Source organism: Dendropsophus ebraccatus, chromosome 2, assembly GCF_027789765.1.
Source record: "Dendropsophus ebraccatus isolate aDenEbr1 chromosome 2, aDenEbr1.pat, whole genome shotgun sequence".
Lineage (NCBI taxonomy): Eukaryota > Metazoa > Chordata > Amphibia > Anura > Hylidae > Dendropsophus > Dendropsophus ebraccatus.
This window is the reverse complement of record NC_091455.1, coordinates 149,042,245-149,063,601: the sequence shown is the minus strand read 5'-3', so window position 1 is coordinate 149,063,601 and position 21,357 is coordinate 149,042,245. Positions and strand designations below refer to the sequence as shown.

At 42.6% G+C, this 21,357-nt stretch overlaps 1 protein-coding gene across 4 annotated transcripts in view; it reads left to right on the top strand.

Annotated features, from left to right (window-relative positions):
* Positions 1-21,357, top strand: part of TRANK1 (tetratricopeptide repeat and ankyrin repeat containing 1) — a 154,809-nt gene that overhangs the window by 125,987 nt on the left and 7,465 nt on the right. For all 4 annotated transcript variants that reach the window (XM_069958474.1, XM_069958475.1, XM_069958476.1 and 1 more), the window contains 2 exons: positions 1,351-4,259; positions 4,884-4,985. In XM_069958474.1, the coding sequence (XP_069814575.1) occupies positions 1,351-4,259; positions 4,884-4,985 (3,011 nt within the window). The remainder of the gene's footprint in view (positions 1-1,350; positions 4,260-4,883; positions 4,986-21,357) is intronic.

Here is a 21,357-nt window from a genome sequence, read left to right as displayed (position 1 = left end):
TATTACAGCTCTTCAATATGGCAAGACACAAACAGTTTTTATAGTATAAATGTCATAAATTATAACAAAAGCTATATAAATGGATATCATTTTAATCATACTGACCTAACGAATAAAGATAATTTTTTTTTTATTCATACCACCTTATAAAAAGGCCTTTGTCATGTCTGAGGCCTTTAGTTGAGTCAGTTGATGCACATATGGGGTATTTATGGAAACATTAGAATAAGAGGAATCAATACTGAGTTGCATTTCAGTATTAGCTCCGAGAAATAAAAATGGATTAAAATGGAACGTGATATTTTTAAATTCCCCCTCCAACTTGCTTAAATTTCTATGAAACACCTAAAGGGTTAAAGGGATATTGTCCCCCCCTTTCCATATCAGTTGTTCTCAGCACCCTTCTTACGCTAATATTATGAACATTTCATATGTTACCGTATAAAGGATTTCTTAGTGGTCTCTCCCCTCATATCCTCACCCCCCAACGGCACTGTGGGCCTCCACCCCTCTGTGATGTCATTGCCGCCTAGGCCAGTCCCCTCCACGGCATCATAGGAGTGTGCCAACCTAGAGGCTTAGGCCCTGCCCCCTTTGTGACTGCCTGATCAGATGAGGCAGGGCCTATGCCTCTAGGTCAGCCCAGATGGGGCGGAGCCAAGGCGCTGATGACTTCACAAAAGGTGCGGCAGCCTACAGTGGCAAAGTGGGTGGGGATATGGGCTATGACGGCCATGAAGCTTCGCCCATACAGCACTATCCACCAACAAGAGAAGAGACCACCAAGAAATCCTTCATACGGTAAGATGCGAACTGTCCAAGATATAAGCTTAAGAATGATTCTGAGAATATGGGGGGGGGGGTGACAATATCACTTTAATGAACTTTAATAACATAATGTTACTTTGAGGGGTGCATTTTTCACAGTGGAGTGATTTATGGTGGTAACTAACCTACAGGCCCCACAAATCAACTCAGAACTGAACTGGTCCCTAAAGAAATCAAAATTTCATGGAAATTTTAAAAATCGCTGGTAAATTTCTAAGCCCTCTAACATACTAAAAAAGTGAAAGAACTAAATAGTCACTAAATGATCCAATAAACATCAACGCAGAACACCAAAATTTCTTTATTTCCTTGTTAAATATATTTTTTTTAAATATAAGCAAGTTCATTAATTTCACATATGCAATAATAACTTCACCCAAGTTCAGTGGATGACAGATGTGGCCTTCACGCCACTCTGCAGGAAACAGGTGGATGTGACGCCATGATGTACGGTATATTTATGTGACATTTCGTGAAGGGGTTAAAAAAATTAATCTGTTACTTTTGTTATACCTTTTTTAGGTATCGACAGAAGCACCCCAATGTACCATTGCAGTTCAGGGAGCGACAGTTCTATTTGGAAGCTGCTGCAGATTTTTTCAAGCAAAAAAAGCTAAGGAAAATGAGTGAAATGCTGTCAAAACTTGATGTTGAAGATCAATTGTTTTTCCTGAAGAATCGAAAATGCTGGATAGAAGCAGCTGACTTACTTAAGAGTGAAAACAGAAGTGAAGAAGCAGCATCTCTACTGAGAGAACATGGCATGCTATTAGAAGCAGCGGACCTGACAACAAGAAAACCTTTTCAAGCGTTGTGCCTGCTAGCAGCAGCACGTCACAGCATAGCTAATGACAAAGACCCTGGCAAGGTTCTCTCAGAAGCACTGCAACTATTACTTCAAACAAACCAACATGTTGAGGCTGCAGAAGCGGAACTACTGCAAGGAGTTTTGAAAAGAGATTTTAAAAAAATCAGAAGCTCCTTCTTTAATTTTAAAAATTCTTCTCATCATGCTGGTGTTGTTGAGGCACTGTTTCAAGCTTCAGTCTGCGGTGAGTCCAACCCATCCCTGCTTACTTTGGCATCTGATGGTTTAGAGTCCCTGATAACATTGATAAAAGCTCTTAAGGAGACTAAAAGCAATGCAGATAGGGAAGCAGTTAAAACCTGTTTAGAGTTCTATGGGCTTGTACAAGTTGATGAGCAAACGTGCCTTATTCTTCAACATGAGGGGCCAAGATATTCCAATATACAAACAGAGGAGGATATTAAAGAAGTGGAGCTCAAAGATGTGAAATTGCTACTGCAAGAGCATTTTCTAAAGTGGTTGCTTGAGATTTCTGGAAAGACCGTTGCCAATGTTTACCCAGATATATGCTCTCGCTACATTGTGGGACTCGAGTGTACAGATGATAAATGCCAAGACTTGCATCAGCCTTTACAACACTTTGAATTAAAAAACACCTTGCAGGCTAAAAAAAGACTAATTACAATTTGTGGATTGTTACTTGAAGCAAAGAACCTTTCGAAAGAGTATTCTGAAGAGTTTAATGACCTTGTAAATGTTCATGGCTTCAACCACTGCAATTCCCTTTTGAGTTTAGTTTTTTCTAAACATTTTCATCTGCGAATCCTTTCGGAAAACTCAAAAATGTGCAAGGAAGTGCTCCTCAAATTTCCTGTGCCAGGGAAGAATATGCTTAATAAATTTGTTGAATCACTTTTGGGAGAAGATAAAAAACACAGAAGGGAGTCTACTGACCTTTGGTTGAAAATAATGCAAATCTGTAGCTTAGTATCAAGGTACCCAGATGGTCTACAGCGTTTTCTTGAGGAAGAGGAGAAACAATTTGAGAAGGAATGTGCAATACAGAAAATTAGTGATCCACAAGTAGATGGAAGCCGAAAAAAATATCTAGAGGGTCGCTATGGTATGCTGAAGCCTGACACAATGAGTGATTCACCAAAGATAAATCACATCCATTTCTTTCGCCTACTACAAACATCATTACAGCAGCTCTATCAGTACAAGAACCCAGACAGTTGCAAGCGATATTTTTTCAGGTTTATGAATTTGCTAGTCAAGAAATGTGTTTTGCCATTGATTCCAAACATTGGAAACACCATGATGTTGCTTGAATTTCAGTTTATGCTCTGTTGCGCTGTACTTATGAGATTTGACAGGGATGCCAGTGTTTCACTTCCAAAAAGTTACATTTCCATTCTTCACTATTGGGAATACATGTTTGGAAAGAAAGGTAGCCTAAAAGATACATACTCCATCTTGTGGGAATACAAGCCAAAAGATGTATGTGAGCTTACAAGACACTTTAGACATCATATTTTGTATCTTGCCAAGGTGCTTTCTGGTGACGAGAAGGAAGAGTTTAATGTTCTTTTAGATGCATTTAATGATGTTGATTATATCACCTCCGGAGAAGCTGAAAGAACCCTTGTATTTTGGTTAGTGATGATGGTAAATCTTAACGGTGTTGTTCCTGAACGGGCAAAACCTTTGCTTACAAAGTATATTCCAGAAGTTCAGAGTAAGTTGGACTCTCTAAGAAATCAATTCCCATTGAAAGTACCAAGAAGGCTAGTTAATGCTGTCAGCAAGCTTGCCACAGCTGATAAAACTGAAGATCTGTTTTCATTGCTTCAGGAACTTTTAGCAAATCGTGATGATGAACGCCTGGTAGAATGCTCATGGAGATGGGATATTTCCTACGGCAGAGGACAGGTGAGAGGAATCTTCTTTGATGACAAATTCCGATATAAAAAACCTTCTTATGTTCATCACAATTTGCATGATTTTAAAGTTAGTTCCTTGGTGAATGAGCAAGAGGACTTTGAAGAAGAGAAAGATTTGGTGGCAGCTCTTGCAGCTAATGTACGAAAGCAAATTGCTAAACGGCAGTTATGTATAATATTCCTTGTTGCCTGCATAAGTACGAAATGGAAAAAGGCAAGGAGACGCATTCTAGAACGTCACATGGAAGAGGAAGAATCCATTCCTGACCATTTTAAAATTGCAAATGTTGACAGAACTCAGTGTGACTTATGTGGGGTAAAATTTTTACAAACTAGAACTGCCCAAGGAGAGATTGAAGAGGACCTAGGAGATGTTTCAAGTCCAACAGTTGAGATGGAAACTCTACAAGAGAGGACTGATGAGTATGAAACTCACATTATTCTGGAGCAACACAAACAGCAAATAAATGACTACAAGAAGTACCTTCATTTTTTTAACCTGAAAGTGGATTCTACAATCTGCAAAGGAAAATCTCTTATGCAAAAAATGGCACAGACTTTAGGAAACAATTTGACATCAAGAGAAGAATTTCATTTGGAGCAAACTAAAATAGGGAACAAATTAAAAATAATTGTCGATTTGATGGAAGACATTTATGAGAGAAAGACCTGGTCTGAAGGTAAAGTGATTCTAAATGTTTCAGCTTTATATTCAGGTGTTTAACTTATACTAAAATGTGCATTTAATTTGCCACTTAGATGGCAGATGATTTAATTAAATTATATCCAGCCCATGTATTTATTTAGAGTGGGCAAATCTTATTAGCCAGGAATACAGTATAAGGTCATGTTCACATGGCGTATGAAACTGGCCGGTTTGTGACCCGGCGGTGTCACGAAACGGCCAGTGTCAGAGAAGATCATCCCGGCCAGTACTGCAGTACCGGCCGGATGATCTTCATTTCTGTTGAATTGGGATGCGGGCACACCCATGTGCTCCCGCATGCCAATTCACCGATGCACACAATGGAGCGTGCGGCCGAAGCCTCGCGCTCCATTGTGTGAACTCACATGGCTGTGCGACCGCTATTCATATCACAAGATTGACATGTCAGTTTTTTGTGTGGCCGGATGGAATCCCATCCGGAGCATATACTGTGTGTATACACTCCGACCAGGATTCCATTCATTCAAATACAAGATATGTTTTGTATCTGTACCCTCTTAGGTGTAAAGCATGTTAGCGCTGTATAAATATTTCTGTTATTTATGATTTTTATTAATGTTATATTACTTTTCTTAAGCTGAACACGTACTGCAGAGGGCAGTAGATGACTTGACAGATAGTATATCTGAAAGCCTCAAGTTACTGGAGAAGTCAGAACTACAATCCACAAGAAAAGAAGGTACCTAGAAAAACATGTTTGACTTTGTTGTATGAGTTTTAACCTGCTGTATGTGTACACTATGGGGGAGATTTATCAGAGGATGTAAACTATACACTGGTGTAAACTGCCCATAGCAACCAGTAACAGCTCAGCTTTCAGCTCTGGTACAATGAAAGCTGTGCTGTGAGCAGTTTACAGCAGTGTATAGTTTACATCCTTTGATCTATGTTAAAAAAAAAATAGAAAAAACTAATTCATGAGGTGTTGTTTTTCCAGGTAAAATAGGATATAATTGCATGTTCGCACAAAAATGATGTAGCAAATCAAATTACACACATTGCATTGCTGAGATTAAAATCCATTGTATACAGTCTCACTAAATTACATGAGTAGTCCACACACTATGTCTGAAAAGTAGCTGCCATTCAAAATCAGCTGGTCACCATGGCAGATATTGTTATACCTGGCATCACACCTGTATGAGGTTGTTGGACATAATATTCCAGAACCATGGGCATAAGTATTGAGGGAAGGCGTTACAAATTTTGGAATGTCTATAAAAATGTCTACCTCTTCATGAGGTCAAGCACTGTGTTCCTTGGAAAGATGGCATGCCAATCCAAAAAGGTGTTCAGTGAAGTTGATGTCAGGGCTTGCCCCCACCCCAAAGTAAATGCTTTAAACCATGTCCTCATTGACCTCACTTTCTGCAGAGGTACAGGCGCATGCCATTTTGGTTGAGCACAATTCTGATTTTGCTCAGAATCATGTACTTGAGACCTGCCTAAGGGGAGGCTGCACAAGTACAAACAGAGATAAATGGGGGGTCCCGTGGGCATTCCTGCCGCACACAGCAGCCACAAGGCGAGGTAAGTACCTACTTGTAATCAATTTTCCCCCTCCCCCTGCCGGCTGCATGATTTTAGCAATCGCTGGATTTCTCCTTTAACTTGTTTGAAAACTCACAAGAGAGTCAGAGAGGTCAGCTTTGCACAAAGTACTAACTTAGCTATTAGGGTAGTAATTTTTCCTGCAAGAGCCAGAGAGTGCGGCGTTCAATCTGCTTGGGTTCTATGTGATTAAGTTGAACTTTTTAGGTTGCATCATCAGTGTAAGTCTATTGGCTTAAAGGGGTTATCCAGGGTTAGAAGAAGCACAGTTATTTTCTTGCAGAAACAGCACCTGTCCCCAGGGTAAATGTGTGGTATTGTAGTTCAGCTCTGTCCACTTCATTGGAACTGAGCTGCCTAACTACACCCAAACTGAGGACAAGAGTGGTGCTGTTTCTGGAAGAAAGCTCTTTGTTTTTCCAAGCCTAAATAACACCTTTAGGCTGGGTTCACACACTGTATACTTCAGGCAGTATTTGGTCCTCAAGTCAGGTCCTCATAGCAACCAAAACCAGGAGTGGATTGAAAACACAGAAAGGCTCTGTTCACACAATGGTGAAATTGAGTGGATGGCCGCCATATAACGGTAAATAACTGCCATTGTTTCAATATAACAGCCGTTGTTTTAAAATAACAGCAAAAATTTGCCATTAAATGACGGCCATCCACTCAATTACAACATTATGTGAACATAGCCTTTCTGTGTTTTCAATCCACTCCTGGTTTTGGTTGCTATACAGCCTCACAAATACAGCCTCAAATATACATAGTGTGAACCCAGCCTTAGGCTGCGTTCACACTACGTATATTTCAGTCAGTATATGTATATTTCAGTCAGTATATTTCATTCAGTATTGCAACCAAAACCAGGAGTGGATTAAAAACACAGAAAGGATCTGTTCACACAATGTTGAAATTGAGTGGATGGCCGCCATTTAATGGCAAATATTTGCTGTTATTTCAGAACAACGGCTGTTATATTGAAATAATGGCAGTTATTTATTGTTATATGGCGGCCATCCACTCAATTTCAACATTGTGTGGACAGAGCCTTTCTGTGTTTTTAATCCACTCCTGGTTTTGGTTGCAATACTGACTGAAATATACTGACTGAAATATACGTAGTGTGAACCCAGCCTTAGGCCTGACACAATCTATGAGATTAGTGTGCAGCCAGGTTGCATGAATGCTTACTAGATTGTTTTTGCTTGTCTGCTCAACGGTAAGTTGGTTGTCACAAGTGTCTGTCCCCATACTGACTTCAGTGCATCCCACAGCTGTTGTGTGCATGGGGCAGAATCCATACAGCAAACACTACAATCCAAAAGGTCCCGCTGATGCTCAGTTAGGATTAAGTCTGGGAAATTAGGGGTCCAGAGAAGGCAATCAGCGTGCATTGGTGTACATGATCCACAAGGATAAATTTATACCGAATTGTTTGAGAGTTCCTTCCACATGGATGAGTGGCCCAGAGAATGCCACGCAAACATTCCCTAGACCATAACGCTACCATCAGCCTCTGTTCTTCCAGCTAGTTGCAGGTTGTCTTGTTCTTTTATACCACCCCCTCCCTGTTCTGGCTGTATATACCACCCCTCCCTGTCCTGGCTGTATATACCACCCCTCCCTGTCCTGACTGTATATACCACCCCTCCCTGTCCTGACTGTATATACCACCCCTCCCTGTCCTGGCTGTATATACTACCCCTCCCTGTCCTGGCTGTATATACCACCCCTCCCTGTCCTGGCTGTATATACCACCCCTCCCTGTCCTGGCTGTATATACCACCCCTCCCTGTCCTGGCTGTATATACCACCCCTCCCTGTCCTGGCTGTATATACCACCCCTCCCTGTCCTGGCTGTATATACCACCCCTCCCTGTCCTGGCTGTATATACCACCTCCTGTCCTGGCTGTATATACCACCCCTCCCTGTCCTGGCTGTATATACCACCTGCTGTTCTGGCTGTATATACCACCCCTCCCTGTCCTGGCTGTATATACCACCCCTCCCTGTCCTGGCTGTATATACCACCTCCTATCCTGGCTGTATATACCACCCCTCCCTGTCCTGGCTGTATATACTACCTCCTGTTCTGGCTGTATATACCACCCCTCCCTGTCCAGGCTGTATATACCACCTCCTGTTCTGGCTGTATATACCACCCCTCCCTGTCCAGGCTGTATATACTACCCCTCCCTGTTCTGGCTGTATATACAATCCCTCCTCTTCTGGCTGTATATACCACCCCTCCTGTTCTGGCAGTATATAACACACACACACTGCTGTCCTACCTGTATATAACACACACACTGCTGTCCTACCTGTGTATAACACACACACACTGCTGTCCTACCTGTATATAACACACACACACACACACACACACACACTGCTGTCCTACTTGTATATAACACACACACACTGCTGTACTACCTGTATATAACACACACACACTGCTGTCCTACCTGTATATAACACACAATGTTGTCCTACCTGTATATAACACGCCCACACTGCTGTCCTACCTGTATATAACACACACACTGCTGTCCTACCTGTATATAACACACACACACACACACACACACACACTGCTGTCCTACCTGTATATAACACACACACACACACTGCTGTCCTACCTGTATATAACACACACTGCTGTCCTACCTGTATATAACACACACACACACACACACACACTGCTGTCCTACCTGTATATAACACACACACACACACTGCTGTCCTACCTGTATATAACACACACACACTGCTGTCCTACCTGTATATAACACACACACTGCTGTCCTACCTGTATATAACACACACACACACACACACACTGCTGTCCTACCTGTATATAACACACACACACTGCTGTCCTACCTGTATATAACATACACACTGCTGTCTTCGCTTGGTGTAAGTATATACTATTAATATTTTTGGCATGGCTGGTGGAGTGGGGGCATTCAAAAGTTTCCTATGGGGCCCAGCCATTTCTAGTTACGCCCCTGGTATAGTCAATGTGTAGGTGTGCATGTGTGTTTACTGGAGGTTTACATATACTGAATGTGTGTTTAGATATGCGTGAGGTTGTATATGTGGGTACTATATAATGTGTGTGTGTGTGTGTGTGTGTGTGTGTGTGTGTGTGTGTACGGTTATATCATGTATGGGGGTCGTACTGTTATATAATGTGTTTGGGGGGTGTACTGTTATATAATGTATGTTCAGTGTGTACTGGATGTTTATGGATAATAATGTGTTTTTAAAGGGAACCTGTCACCCCCCGTGCCGGGGTGACAGGCTCCCGACCCCCCGTTAGAGACCCCTATACTTACCTCATCCCGCCGGGTCCCGCTTCTGGATTCGGTCGGGTCCCGGAGATCTCAGCCGCTGCAGCCCGGTGCGCGCGCTGACAGATGAGTCCAACGCTCATAGAGAATGACGGAGCGCTGGACTCTCCTGTCATTCTCTATGGGTGTTGGACTCATCTCTCAGCGCGCGCGCCGGGCTGCAGCGGCTGAGATCTCCGGGACCCGACCGAATCCAGAAGCGGGACCCGGCGGGATGAGGTAAGTATAGGGGTCTCTAACGGGGGGTCGGGAGCCTGTCACCCCGGTACGGGGGGTGACAGGTTCCCTTTAAATATGTCGGAGATTGTATGTGTGAGGTCAAGTTTACACTACGTATAACACCGGCCGTTCTGTGACGCGGTCGGATCACAGAACAGCCGGTGTTACTGAAAATCATTCTGGATGATCTTCACTTCTAGTGAATTCGGATGCGGGTGCACCTGTGTACACCTGCATCCGAATTCACCACCGCACACAAAACTGACATGTTGGTTTTTCGTGCGGCCAGATGGAACCCCGGCTGGAGTGTATATCGTATTTTTATATATAGTTCAGGGAAGAAAAAGAGTGCTGCACCTCACACCTATGGCTGATACTAGTACCTCTCGGCTGCATAAAAAACATCAGATATTTTTATATATATATATATATATATATATATATATATATATATATATATATATATATATATATATACACATGGTATACATTGCACATGGTATATATTGTATACACTCCGGCCAGGATTCCATTCATTTCAATAGAATGTGTATTTTGTATAAATCACGACCATTGTTGCAGATTGCAACAACGGTTGTGATTTACACCAAAAATAGGTTGTGTGAACATATCCTGAGACCGTGTATGTCTGTGTTCTCATGTACAAGTAAACATCACAATGCGTAGTTAAAGGGGTAGTGCGGCGCTAAGCAGTTATTCACAAAATAACACACATTACAAAGTTATACAACTTTGTTATGTATGTAATGTATGTGAATGGCCCCCTTCCCCGTGTTCCCACCCACCCACGCCAGACCCGGAAGTGTTGGTGCATTATACTCACCTGATTTGTGTCGACCCTTGTCCGCCATCTTGTGACAATGACGTAGTCTTCGGCCAAGCCGAACAGCTGCAGCCGTCCCTAGTGCCGGCTGCCCTCTGCTGCATCATCAGCTGCCACGAATGGCTGAGCGCAGTTATACTCAGCCAATCACGGCTGAGCAGCTGATGTCACAGCAGAGGGGGGCGGGCATGAGGAACGGCTGGAGAGGTTCGGCCGGCTGGCCGAAGACTACGTCATTGTCACAAGATGGCGGACGCGGGTCGACACGAATTAGGTGAGTATAATGCACCACACTTCCGGGTCTGGCGTGGGTGGGAACACGGGTAAAGGGGGCCATTCACATACATAACACACATAACAAAGTTGTATAACTTTGTAATGTGTGTTATTTTGTGAATAATTGCTTAGCACCGCACTACCCCTTTAATATAATACAATGTAGAGTGCACTTTGCTAGTAACACCGTAATATGGAGTAAATATAAAGTGCCTCAATACATAAGTATTATAAGTGGGTGATGTGCGCAGTAGTATGCGCCACTCCCTGGCCGGCTGCAAGGTCTGATTTCTAGTCTGTGGAGTGAATGAATCAGCCAGGGAGTGAAGTGCACTACTGCGTGCTTCACCCACTGATAACTGACAATTTCAGCAGGTCTCTCAGTAACATGTCAGAGATTTAGATAAGTGACAATACTGCAGTACAGAGCAGCTGTTTTCTGCCCAGTTTGACATTGGATATGTAGAGAAACTGCTGCACGCCATGTGGCACAGCTGCTAAGCAATCCATCTAATGCAGGTACTAGAGATGATTAAAGCAGATTCGCTTTGCTTCGTACGAAGTAGAACGAATCAGCTTTAGGGTACCTTCACACGTACCGGATTTCACACTGCGAGTTTACAGAGAAATCTGCTGCGGATCCTGGTATAGTGAAGGTCTATGGGTTACATATCCGCAGCAGAATTTTCATTCCACTGCAGGTTTATAACCCAGCCCCTTTAACCCCTGTGTCCCTGGCCCGGAGCATACATCACCTGCTCCAGGCTCCTGCTTGCTTCGGGGCCTCCCAGCATCTCCTGGTGGCCAGCCAATCAGTGCGCTGCCCCGCTGCAGCGCACTGATTGGCTGACCACCGGGAGATGCCAGAAGGCTCAGAAGCAAGCAGGAGCCTGGAGCAGGTGATGTATGCTCCAGGGCTGCCCCCGGCCCAGAGCGTACATTACCTGCTCAGCGCTGCGGCTGTGTGTGAAACTCCGGCTCCCATCGCTCCTCATCAGCCAGCCAGTGCACGGCAGCACTGATTGGCTGATGAGGAGCGAGGGAAGGTGGGAGCTTCACACAGCCACGGTGCCGAGCTGGTAATGTATGCTCAGGGTCGGGGCTGCGGGGGCCCGGGTCCCATATCCCAATGAAAATTCCGCTGCAGGTATGGGACCCCATAGAACTTCACTATACCCGGATCTGCTTCGAATTTTTGCTGCAAATTGCAGAGTGAAATCCGCTGCGGATCCGGTACGTTTAAAGCTACCCTTAGGGTCATTCACATGTAGTGAGTTCGCAGTGGATTTCTCAGCTAATCCGCTGTGATACTCCGCTGTGGATTCTTGTAACGGATATTCATTCCGCTATGAGAATGTAGCGACGGCCATATTTAACTAATTAGCTGCCAGAAAAAATAATAACCAGCCCATGCTTACGTGCCGGAGTCTCCGGGTCCCTGCTCACTGATGGCCCCTCAGCCAATCACAGGCTGCAGCCGGACAGTGCACTGGCAGTGCAGAGAGCCAGAGACTCATCGAGGAGCGTGACCAGGGAGCGCAGGCAGGTAAGCAGTTGCTCTTTATTATTTTTACTGGCAGCTAATTAGTTAAATATGGCTTTCACTACATTCTCACAGCTGAATGAAAATCCGCTGCAACAATGCAGGGTCATAGACTGTAACGTTACCAAGTATCACAGCTGATTTACTGCAAACTTGCAGCATCAAATCCGCTCTGAACGCATCCTAAAGTTCTCTTATGACTGACAGGTCTGTGATATACTGCTGAGACACCTACATCCATTATTGCCCCATTCCTGAAGAATTAGGGTCCTTTTACTTGTAATAATCTTAGGCTGTTTGTGTATGCAAGCACAATTTATCTGGTTTAAGGGTGTGTTCAAATGTACAGGATCTGCAGCAGGTTTGATGGCGCAGATTTGAAGTTGCAGATCAAAGCAAATCATCAGTTATAAATTTGCGCCATCAAATCTGCTGCAGACCCTGTACATGTGAGCGCACCCTAAAAGGGCCTTTCACATAGAATCCTGGAAAGGCCCTATTTCATAGACAGATTGTATCAAAGCAGACAGATACCTCTCTGTTTATTAAAGCCAGCGATCAGCAGACAAGTGGGCAAATTCTCTGTAATAAGAGATGCACGGCCAATAGCAGTTTAACCTCTTAAGGACGCATGACGTACCCGTCAAACATGACAGCTGCATCCGATTGCCGGATGCAGCACTTCCCTGGTGTCTAGTGGGGGAGATCGCTCTTCCGGGACTTTGTCCCGGAGGAGCGATCTCCGTGACAGGTGCCGGCCGGTGTCTCCGCCAAAATGGCGCTGATTCCGGCTCGGCACTCGGATGCTTTCGGCTGCAGCAGCTGAAAGCATCCGAGTGCCGATCTCATTGATCTTTGCTGTATAACTATACAGCAAAGATCTCAATGAGAGATCTGTATACTTATACTAGAAGTCCCCCAGGGGGGCTTCTAGTATAAGTGTACAAATAAAAAAAAAAGTATTGTTATTAGTAAAAAGCCCTCTCCCCTAATAAAAGTCTGAATTACCCCCCTTTTCCTATGTTTTAAATAAAAGTAAATAAATAAACATGTTTGCTATCGCCGCGTGCGTAATCACCCGAACTATTAATAATCACATTACTGATCTCGCACAGTAAACGGCGTAAGCGCAAAAAAATCCCAAAGTGCAAAATTAAGCCTCTAAATGCAGCTGTCAAACCTGACAGCTGCATTTAGAGGCTTTGTTAGCATGTCCCTGGTGTCTAGTGGGACGAATCTCCCCCCCACGATGTGAACAAATCCAGAAAAAAATTTAATAAAAAGTGATCAAAAAGTCGTATATGCACAATCAAGGTACCAATAGAAAGTTAACATCATGGAGCAAAAAATGACACCTCATATAGACCAAAGGATGAAAGCGCTATAAGCCTGGGAATGGATCGATTTTTAGGAACATATATTTGTTAACAATGGTTTGAATTTTTTACAAGCCATCAGATACAATAAAAGTTATACATGTTATATATCGTTGTAATCGTAACATGCATAACAAGTCAGTTTTACCCAAGGGCGAACGGCGTAAAAACAAATAACCCCTAAATAAAAAAGTGTTTTTTTGTTCAATTTCACCACATATTGAATTTTTTTCTGGTTTCGCAGTGTACTTTATGAAAAAATTCAGCCTGTCATTGCAAAGTACAATTAGTGGCGCAAAAAAATAAGGGCTCATGTGGGTCTCTAGGTGGAAAAATGCAAGTGCTATGGCCTTTTAAACACAAGGAGGAAAAAACTAAAACGCAAAAACGAAAATTAGCTCCGTCCTCAAGAGGTTTAAGGAAAGCAAAGACGATATTTGTGCTGCCCTGGCCACGCAATGCTCGCTTGTCCCATTGGTCAGACCGTCGTATAGCAATTTTTTTTACATTACCTGATTGACACTGGCGCGTGATCTCAGTGGCGCAGTCCTTTGTTTTTCAAAACACTGCGCTCAGCGCCATTTTCTTGTCCATCTGCCCTACCTCCAGTGCATAGAGCCAGGCCAGTGCACGAGAGGAGAACAGCACAGAGCGTGGAAACCAGGCAGCGCTTTGTAAAAAGGGCAGCCCCCCCCCCGAGATCCCCACACCGACTGGGTAATGTAAAAATGATGGTACATTCTCTTTAAAAATGGATAAAAGACAGTTTTTATAATAATTGAAAAACTTTATTAACAGCACTGCATGTGATCTACAGAATACAATTAAATAGTTTGGCTAGGAGTGTCCTTTGGTTGGTAGCACTACTACAACTAGCAAGTTTCAAGTGATGCCACTTCTTGTTAGCTATTGGTGCTAGTAAGGGTCTAAGAGGTCCTATGTATTTCAGGGAGGTCACTCTCCTTTGTCAGGGATATGTCTCTAAATCTCTCTGAAATGCATGTAGAATGTCAAAACCTAGTTGTAGCAGTTGTACCGACCAGAGCATGAAGCTAGCCAAACTTTTTCATTGTATTCATCCTCATTCATGAAATAAGTGGATACATCAAAGCTGATGATTGTAAAGATTGTGGAGGAGAGATCGGCAACCAGGAATTCACATTGCTATATCTCTCAATCCACAATCAATCAGTAGCATTGTCACAATAAAAGTACTCGTGAGAAACTAGACCAGTGGGCCAGCAACATAGAAGAACCTTGTCAGAATTGTTTGCTGTATGGAATATATTTGTTTTTATATTTATTATTGGTGAGACTGTATAGAAGCCCAAGGTCTCCATCCATATTTAGCAGCTGGCAATATGCTGTAGTACAGCGCTGTGTCCTTAGGTTTCTCTGGGAGGGCCCATATTGTATGTTATATGGATGATTGGGCCCCTTACCAAGGTCTCTATATATATATCTGCCAGTATCTATCTATCTATCTATCTATCTATCTATCTAAATTCAAAAATATCGCAGCACACCTCAATTGCAATTGAAAAAAGTGGTTTATTCACCCATGTAAGGAAATGCAACGTTTCAGCTCAAGCGATATGAGCCTTTCTCAAGCAGTGAACACACACCCCTCGGTGGGGGGATTTTATACACAGCAAGCCAGTAAACAATTAGTGATAATAAAGTGCAAAAATAGTGCAAAATTATACATATCGTGTAAGCGCATCCTGCGTTAATATATCATTGTCATCTATTATATGTCAAATTACAAACTCAGTGTATAACAAATGTGAGTTTAAAAATGGAAGAAAGAAACATTTGAGTCAATTAAGTAATCAACAACCAACTGTGAGTAGACAGCGGCGGCCAACACAGCGATCCAAACCCTCTGCTGTGAGCAAGCTTGTTTACAGAAAAATAGAAAAAAACTCAACAGATAAACTGACCGTCTGGAGAACGCTCCATGTGTATATCCCTTGTAAGGTGAAGCGCACAGCCATCTACAAACGCAACTGAGTGCGTGTCAGTGTGTTGTGCGCATGCGCTAGTCCTGCGCTGGGAGCCAATAGAGAGAGAAGCCGAGTTTGATGACTAGCAATGAAGATTATAAACGGAGATTCGAAATGATATCAAATAACTATGCCCTGGACATTTTGTTACTCACTATTGATTTTCTACAGAAAGATTTGACTGCATTAACCAGTAAAGTGGAATTGTTAGAAGGGAGACTCAAGAATTCAATGTCAGAACAGGAATTTTCTACTTACATGAATCGCCACAATGAAGTGATAAATAAGATACGTTGTGACACAGAAGAAACGAAAAAACGTAAATGGTATCGGGACGATAAGGACTACAATCTGGGTAATCTCTACATATGGAATAAGGACTTTGGCTTTAATAAACATCGTAAGAACCGTGTACAGAGTACCAACGAGGCTACTGATTCCCCAAAGGTGACTTTTTTAGAACAGCGCCCCCAAGGGGGCACACTAGGAGGAGGCAGTACACCAGAAGAGGGGGCCGCAGGCGGAAGCGACACCCCAAAACCGACAACAGGGAAGACACCACGCATCCAAAAGACGGGCAAAATGACAACCAGGAAGAAGGCGGACTCCAATCTGGATTGAATGATGATGACACTGCCTCAATAGTGGTAAATATCTCCACTCATACGCTTACTAATGATCAGACAGAATTATTGAGTAAAGGACTATCTTTTTGCCCTGACAGTAAAGTAGATTGGTTTAATGTGGAATTGGATTTGTTTTGCTTTTTTAGGAGATTGAAACTGAAAATATGGAGTGACACTGTTGACACTAATCAAATTGTACCTGCTATAGACCAATGTGAATTAAATCTCGGTGATCTGGGATTACACAACAAGAGTGATTTCACCCCCATGAACACTAGCCACCCAATAGAAACGTATATCCAACTAGTGAAAAGGGATGTTGACCAATTACATCACAATACACCAGAGGGGTATTTGAGAAGGCCTAACCTCACACTTAATTTAATACAGGCACTACGAGAATTGACCAACAACAAACAAATTACCATCAAACCAGCCGATAAAGGCGGGGCAGTGGTAGTTATGGACACTACAACATACTTGTCAGAGGTATACCGACAACTCAATGACACCTCAACATATTTACCACTTGCTAGTGATCCCTCCTCCTTGGTGAGGTTGAAATTGAAACATATATTGGATGAAGCTGCAGGGGGTGGGATTATTGATAAAAAATTGAAACAATTTCTTTTGATTGAACATCCTAAGATCCCGAGATTTTACGTCTTGCCAAAAATCCACAAGCGATGGGTCGATCCACCGGGTCGACCGATCGTGTCAGGTCGTAATTCTTTACTCAGTCATGCTGCAATTGTTGTGGATAGGGTACTACAACCATTTGTCTCCAATATGCGATCCTACATTAGGGACACTACAGATTTCCTTAATAGGATCAAAGACATACATATCCCCGAAGGGACTATAGTGGCATCACTAGACATAACTAGCCTTTACACTTCAATCAGTCATGAGAAGGGGATAGAAGCAATCACTACAGTCTTACGGAGATCCACCTTTACCACTGAGTGTCAAGTCTTCATTGTGCAGTTGATACATCTCATCCTGACTAATAATTTTTTTGTCTTTGATAAAAAGTTTTTTTTGCAACAGAAGGGCACAGCTATGGGGTCCAACATGGCACCGGCATATGCCAATCTGTACGTGGAGCACCTTGAGGAGGCGTCGGTCTATGTGTCCCACCATGCCCGTTCTTTACGTGGCTGGTGGAGATACATAGACGACGTGTTCCTCATTTGGGATGGCTCTGAGGAAGATCTGATACAGTTTTGGCAGTTCCTAAACCAGTTGGACCCTGACATTCAATTTACTTTGACACATTCCAGGAATGAGGTCACATTCCTGGATACAGTAGTATACATTAAAAACAACAAACTATACACAAGATTACATGTGAAGCCTACAGATAGGAACACCCTGTTGAGGTTTGATTCTAATCACCCCCCTCCAATGAAACGTAGTCTCCCCAAGAGCCAATTTTTAAGGGCAAAACGGATAGTGGCTGAATCACAACATCTGGACACGGCACTAGATAACATGAGTAAGAATTTTCTAAAAAGAGGCTACCCACAGAGAATAGTGGAGGAACAGAAGGACATGGTCCAGACACTAGATAGGGACACACTGTTGACCTCGACTACTATTAAACAGAAATGTAGTAGAGTTCCTTTTGTCACAACGTACAACTCACTGTGCCCATTGATTGCCAATATCCTTAACAGGCATTGGAGTGTTTTGAGTAGGAGCTTTCCTGACATTGAAGAATTCAGAAATCGCCCCTTGATGTCCTATCGGAGGACTAATAATTTACGCGACCAATTGGTCAAAACAGATGTACATGATCTTAGGGAGACACGACATACTTTCTTGGGTCCTAAAAAAACAGGTTGTTTCCCCTGCCTAGGGTGTGTGACTTGTGGATATATGCAGAAGGGGCAAGTATTTACACATCCGCATACAGGCAAGGTTTATCCAATAAAGCGCTTCCTGACATGTAGTTCTGACCATGTTGTTTACATATTGTGGTGCCCTTGCAAACTCCTTTACGTAGGAGAAACCACTTATGACATTCGTACACGTCTCAACCAACATCGGTACACGATTAGAAAAAAACGTCTTGACTTACCGGTATCCAAACATTTTACTGAGGTGGGGCATGTGGAAAAGGATCTTCGTTTTATGCTGATAGATCAGGTGCCCCCTTTGACCATGGGAGGTGATAGATTGTCCATCCTAAAAAAACGGGAGTTGGAGTGGATTTTCAAGTTACACACATTGAGACCCTCGGGTCTAAATGTAGATTTCAAGTTACTCCCAAGATACAGCAATTAATTAATTAATTTTCATCATGTTTAACTAACCAGTTCTGATTATGTGTATGCAGTATTTGCAAGAAACCCTAGTGACCTATCATGGTGCGTCCGTGGTACTTACCTTGAAGTGTGGTGTTATGAACACACACATTGTTTTGATATTACTGTAATTTAAGTTATTTTTGAATAATATTCTAACATTTTTCTGTCTCTCTTTTTTTACTTAGATTGGAGTATCAAGCACTTCTAGTGTGAGTTGACATCCGACAGCTGACAGCGTGAATCCCTCAAGAATTCTTTTTACTTTTTGTATTTTATTATCGTTTTGGATTAACTGACCGTCTACAAGTTATTAACAGGGGGAGTGTATACTATTGACATGTACGTGTTTGTATCTACAATCTTTTTTCTTAACACACGTAAAGGATGCGGTCATAAGGTAGCAGGGAAGTATGTATGGTGTGAGCCCCCACTGGGTTGTCTGGAGCACTACTCGGAGCAGATTTCCCCTGCGCTGAGAGGTGATACCGGACACCGGCAGTTGTCTGGATAGTTGTTGTCCGGCGACTGCGAGTCCAGTGGTAATTGGTGTGCTTGTAAACTCAATCATGTTGGTGCCCTGCATTACCTACTTTACGCTCCTGATTTTCTTTATTGTATTCACAGTATATACATTATTATGCCTTATACACTAGATTACGTTCTCAACACGTCATAGTCATGTGATGTTGTATACACTCCCCTCTCTCTCTATTGGCTCCCAGCGCAGGACTAGCGCATGCGCACAACACACTGACACGCACTCAGTTGCGTTTGTAGATGGCTGTGCGCTTCACCTTACAAGGGATATACACATGGAGCGTTCTCCAGACGGTCAGTTTATCTGTTGAGTTTTTTTCTATTTTTCTGTAAACAAGCTTGCTCACAGCAGAGGGTTTGGATCGCTGTGTTGGCCGCCGCTGTCTACTCACAGTTGGTTGTTGATTACTTAATTGACTCAAATGTTTCTTTCTTCCATTTTTAAACTCACATTTGTTATACACTGAGTTTGTAATTTGACATATAATAGATGACAATGATATATTAACGCAGGATGCGCTTATATACACGATATGTATAATTTTGCACTATTTTTGCACTTTATTATCACTAATTGTTTACTGGCTTGCTGTGTATAAAATCCCCCCACCGAGGGGTGTGTGTTCACTGCTTGAGAAAGGCTCATATCGCTTGAGCTGAAACGTTGCATTTCCTTACATGGGTGAATAAACCACTTTTTTCAATTGCAATTGAGGTGTGCTGCGATATTTTTGAATTTATATTGCCTACACCCTGGACCCGGGTGTTTACCGCTGGCACCCCTATACTATATACCCGAAGTGCTGCTTTTTTCTTTGTTTATCTATCTATCTATCTATCTATCTATCTATCTATCTATCTATCTATCTCTTGCTCTCTCACACATGTATATTTCTCTTGTACGTAAGTATGTCACATCTATATATCTTCTCCCCACCTTGCTGAGACGCCAGACACGTCAATTCTTTGAACTGAGGCGTGCAAGAAATCCCAATGAATAATGAGACAGTCAGAATTTCAAGCGGAGTCCGTGGCGCAGGCTCCGCTTTAAGTTCCACCTCTTTTGCTCAGTGTGAATGGGCCCTGGGAGTCAAAAACATCGTAGTTTACCCAGGGTTGAATGAGCACTTGTTACTGTTCTAAACTTTGCTATGATAGAGATACATTTATCAAGATGCACTCCTGGTGAATGCCATGGAAAAGGCACAGAGTTTTTGTTTTCTGTGTGTGTGTGTGTGTGTGGGGGGGGGGGGGGGGCGTTGCAACAAGGTAGAGCCAGTAGCGGACTATAATAGGTCCATTTCGGGCAGTAGCCCGGGGCCCTGAGCTCCTGGGGGCCCATGGCCACCCAAAAAGAGTTATACTTTCAGTGGTATATTGTCTCCTGGCTACAGTTCTGCCATGATTTGCAAAAAATCACACAAATCAGGGCATCATGACATTATCTATCCTGTAGTATGTGCACCACACTACTGCTGCCATAGTAACAGTGGGGTTGGGGGGCACAGGCTTGGTGAACAGCCCGGGGCCTATGGTGAAGTTAATCCGCCCCGGGCCGGAGAGAAGATACTTGTGACATAGATACATACAAGGGAGATATAGATAGATAGGAGATAGATGATAGATGGATAGATAGATAGATAGGAGATAGATAGATAGGAGATAGATGGATGATAGATAGATAGATAGATAGATAGATAGATAGATAGGAGATAGATGGATGATAGATAGATAGATAGATAGATGGATGATATATAGGAGATAGATAGGATCTATCTATCTTCTATCTATCTATCTATCTATCTATCTCCTATCTATCTATCTATCTATCTATCTATCTATCTATCTATCTATCTATCTATCTATCTTTCTATCTATCTATCTATAAAATGTACCCAAGGGAGATTATAAACCATTGCACTAGTAGTGAGATCACTGCAGCTGTGTGTAAGGGACTATTTTTTATGCAGGTTAGGTCAGTGGAAGGAAACCAAACAACTGTTATCTGGTATCTATGGTAACAATGCACAAACTGCAAGGCACTACTGGGAAATACAGTAGCCTCCTGGTCACATGTTTCACACTGGGCCCCTCCCACATACAGTGAGGATACCAGGGCAGCAGAGACAAGAAATAGGCTAAAAAGATCTAGGAGTAGCTGTTTATACATGGATAGTGTTAAAAGTGTGGTAGGTATTATTCCAAGCATTATTTCTTTTTTATCACTTCGTGGCAGAACCCCTTTAAGCTGGCAGTACATGATCAGTGACAACAGGATAATGACAAAGGATCTTTCTCAGAATATTCTTTTTTTTTTATAAATTATTTATAAAACAAATTTCAAAAAACAAAGCATCTTTCAGATCAATATAGTCCTAAAGCATATAACAAAGAGGTGATG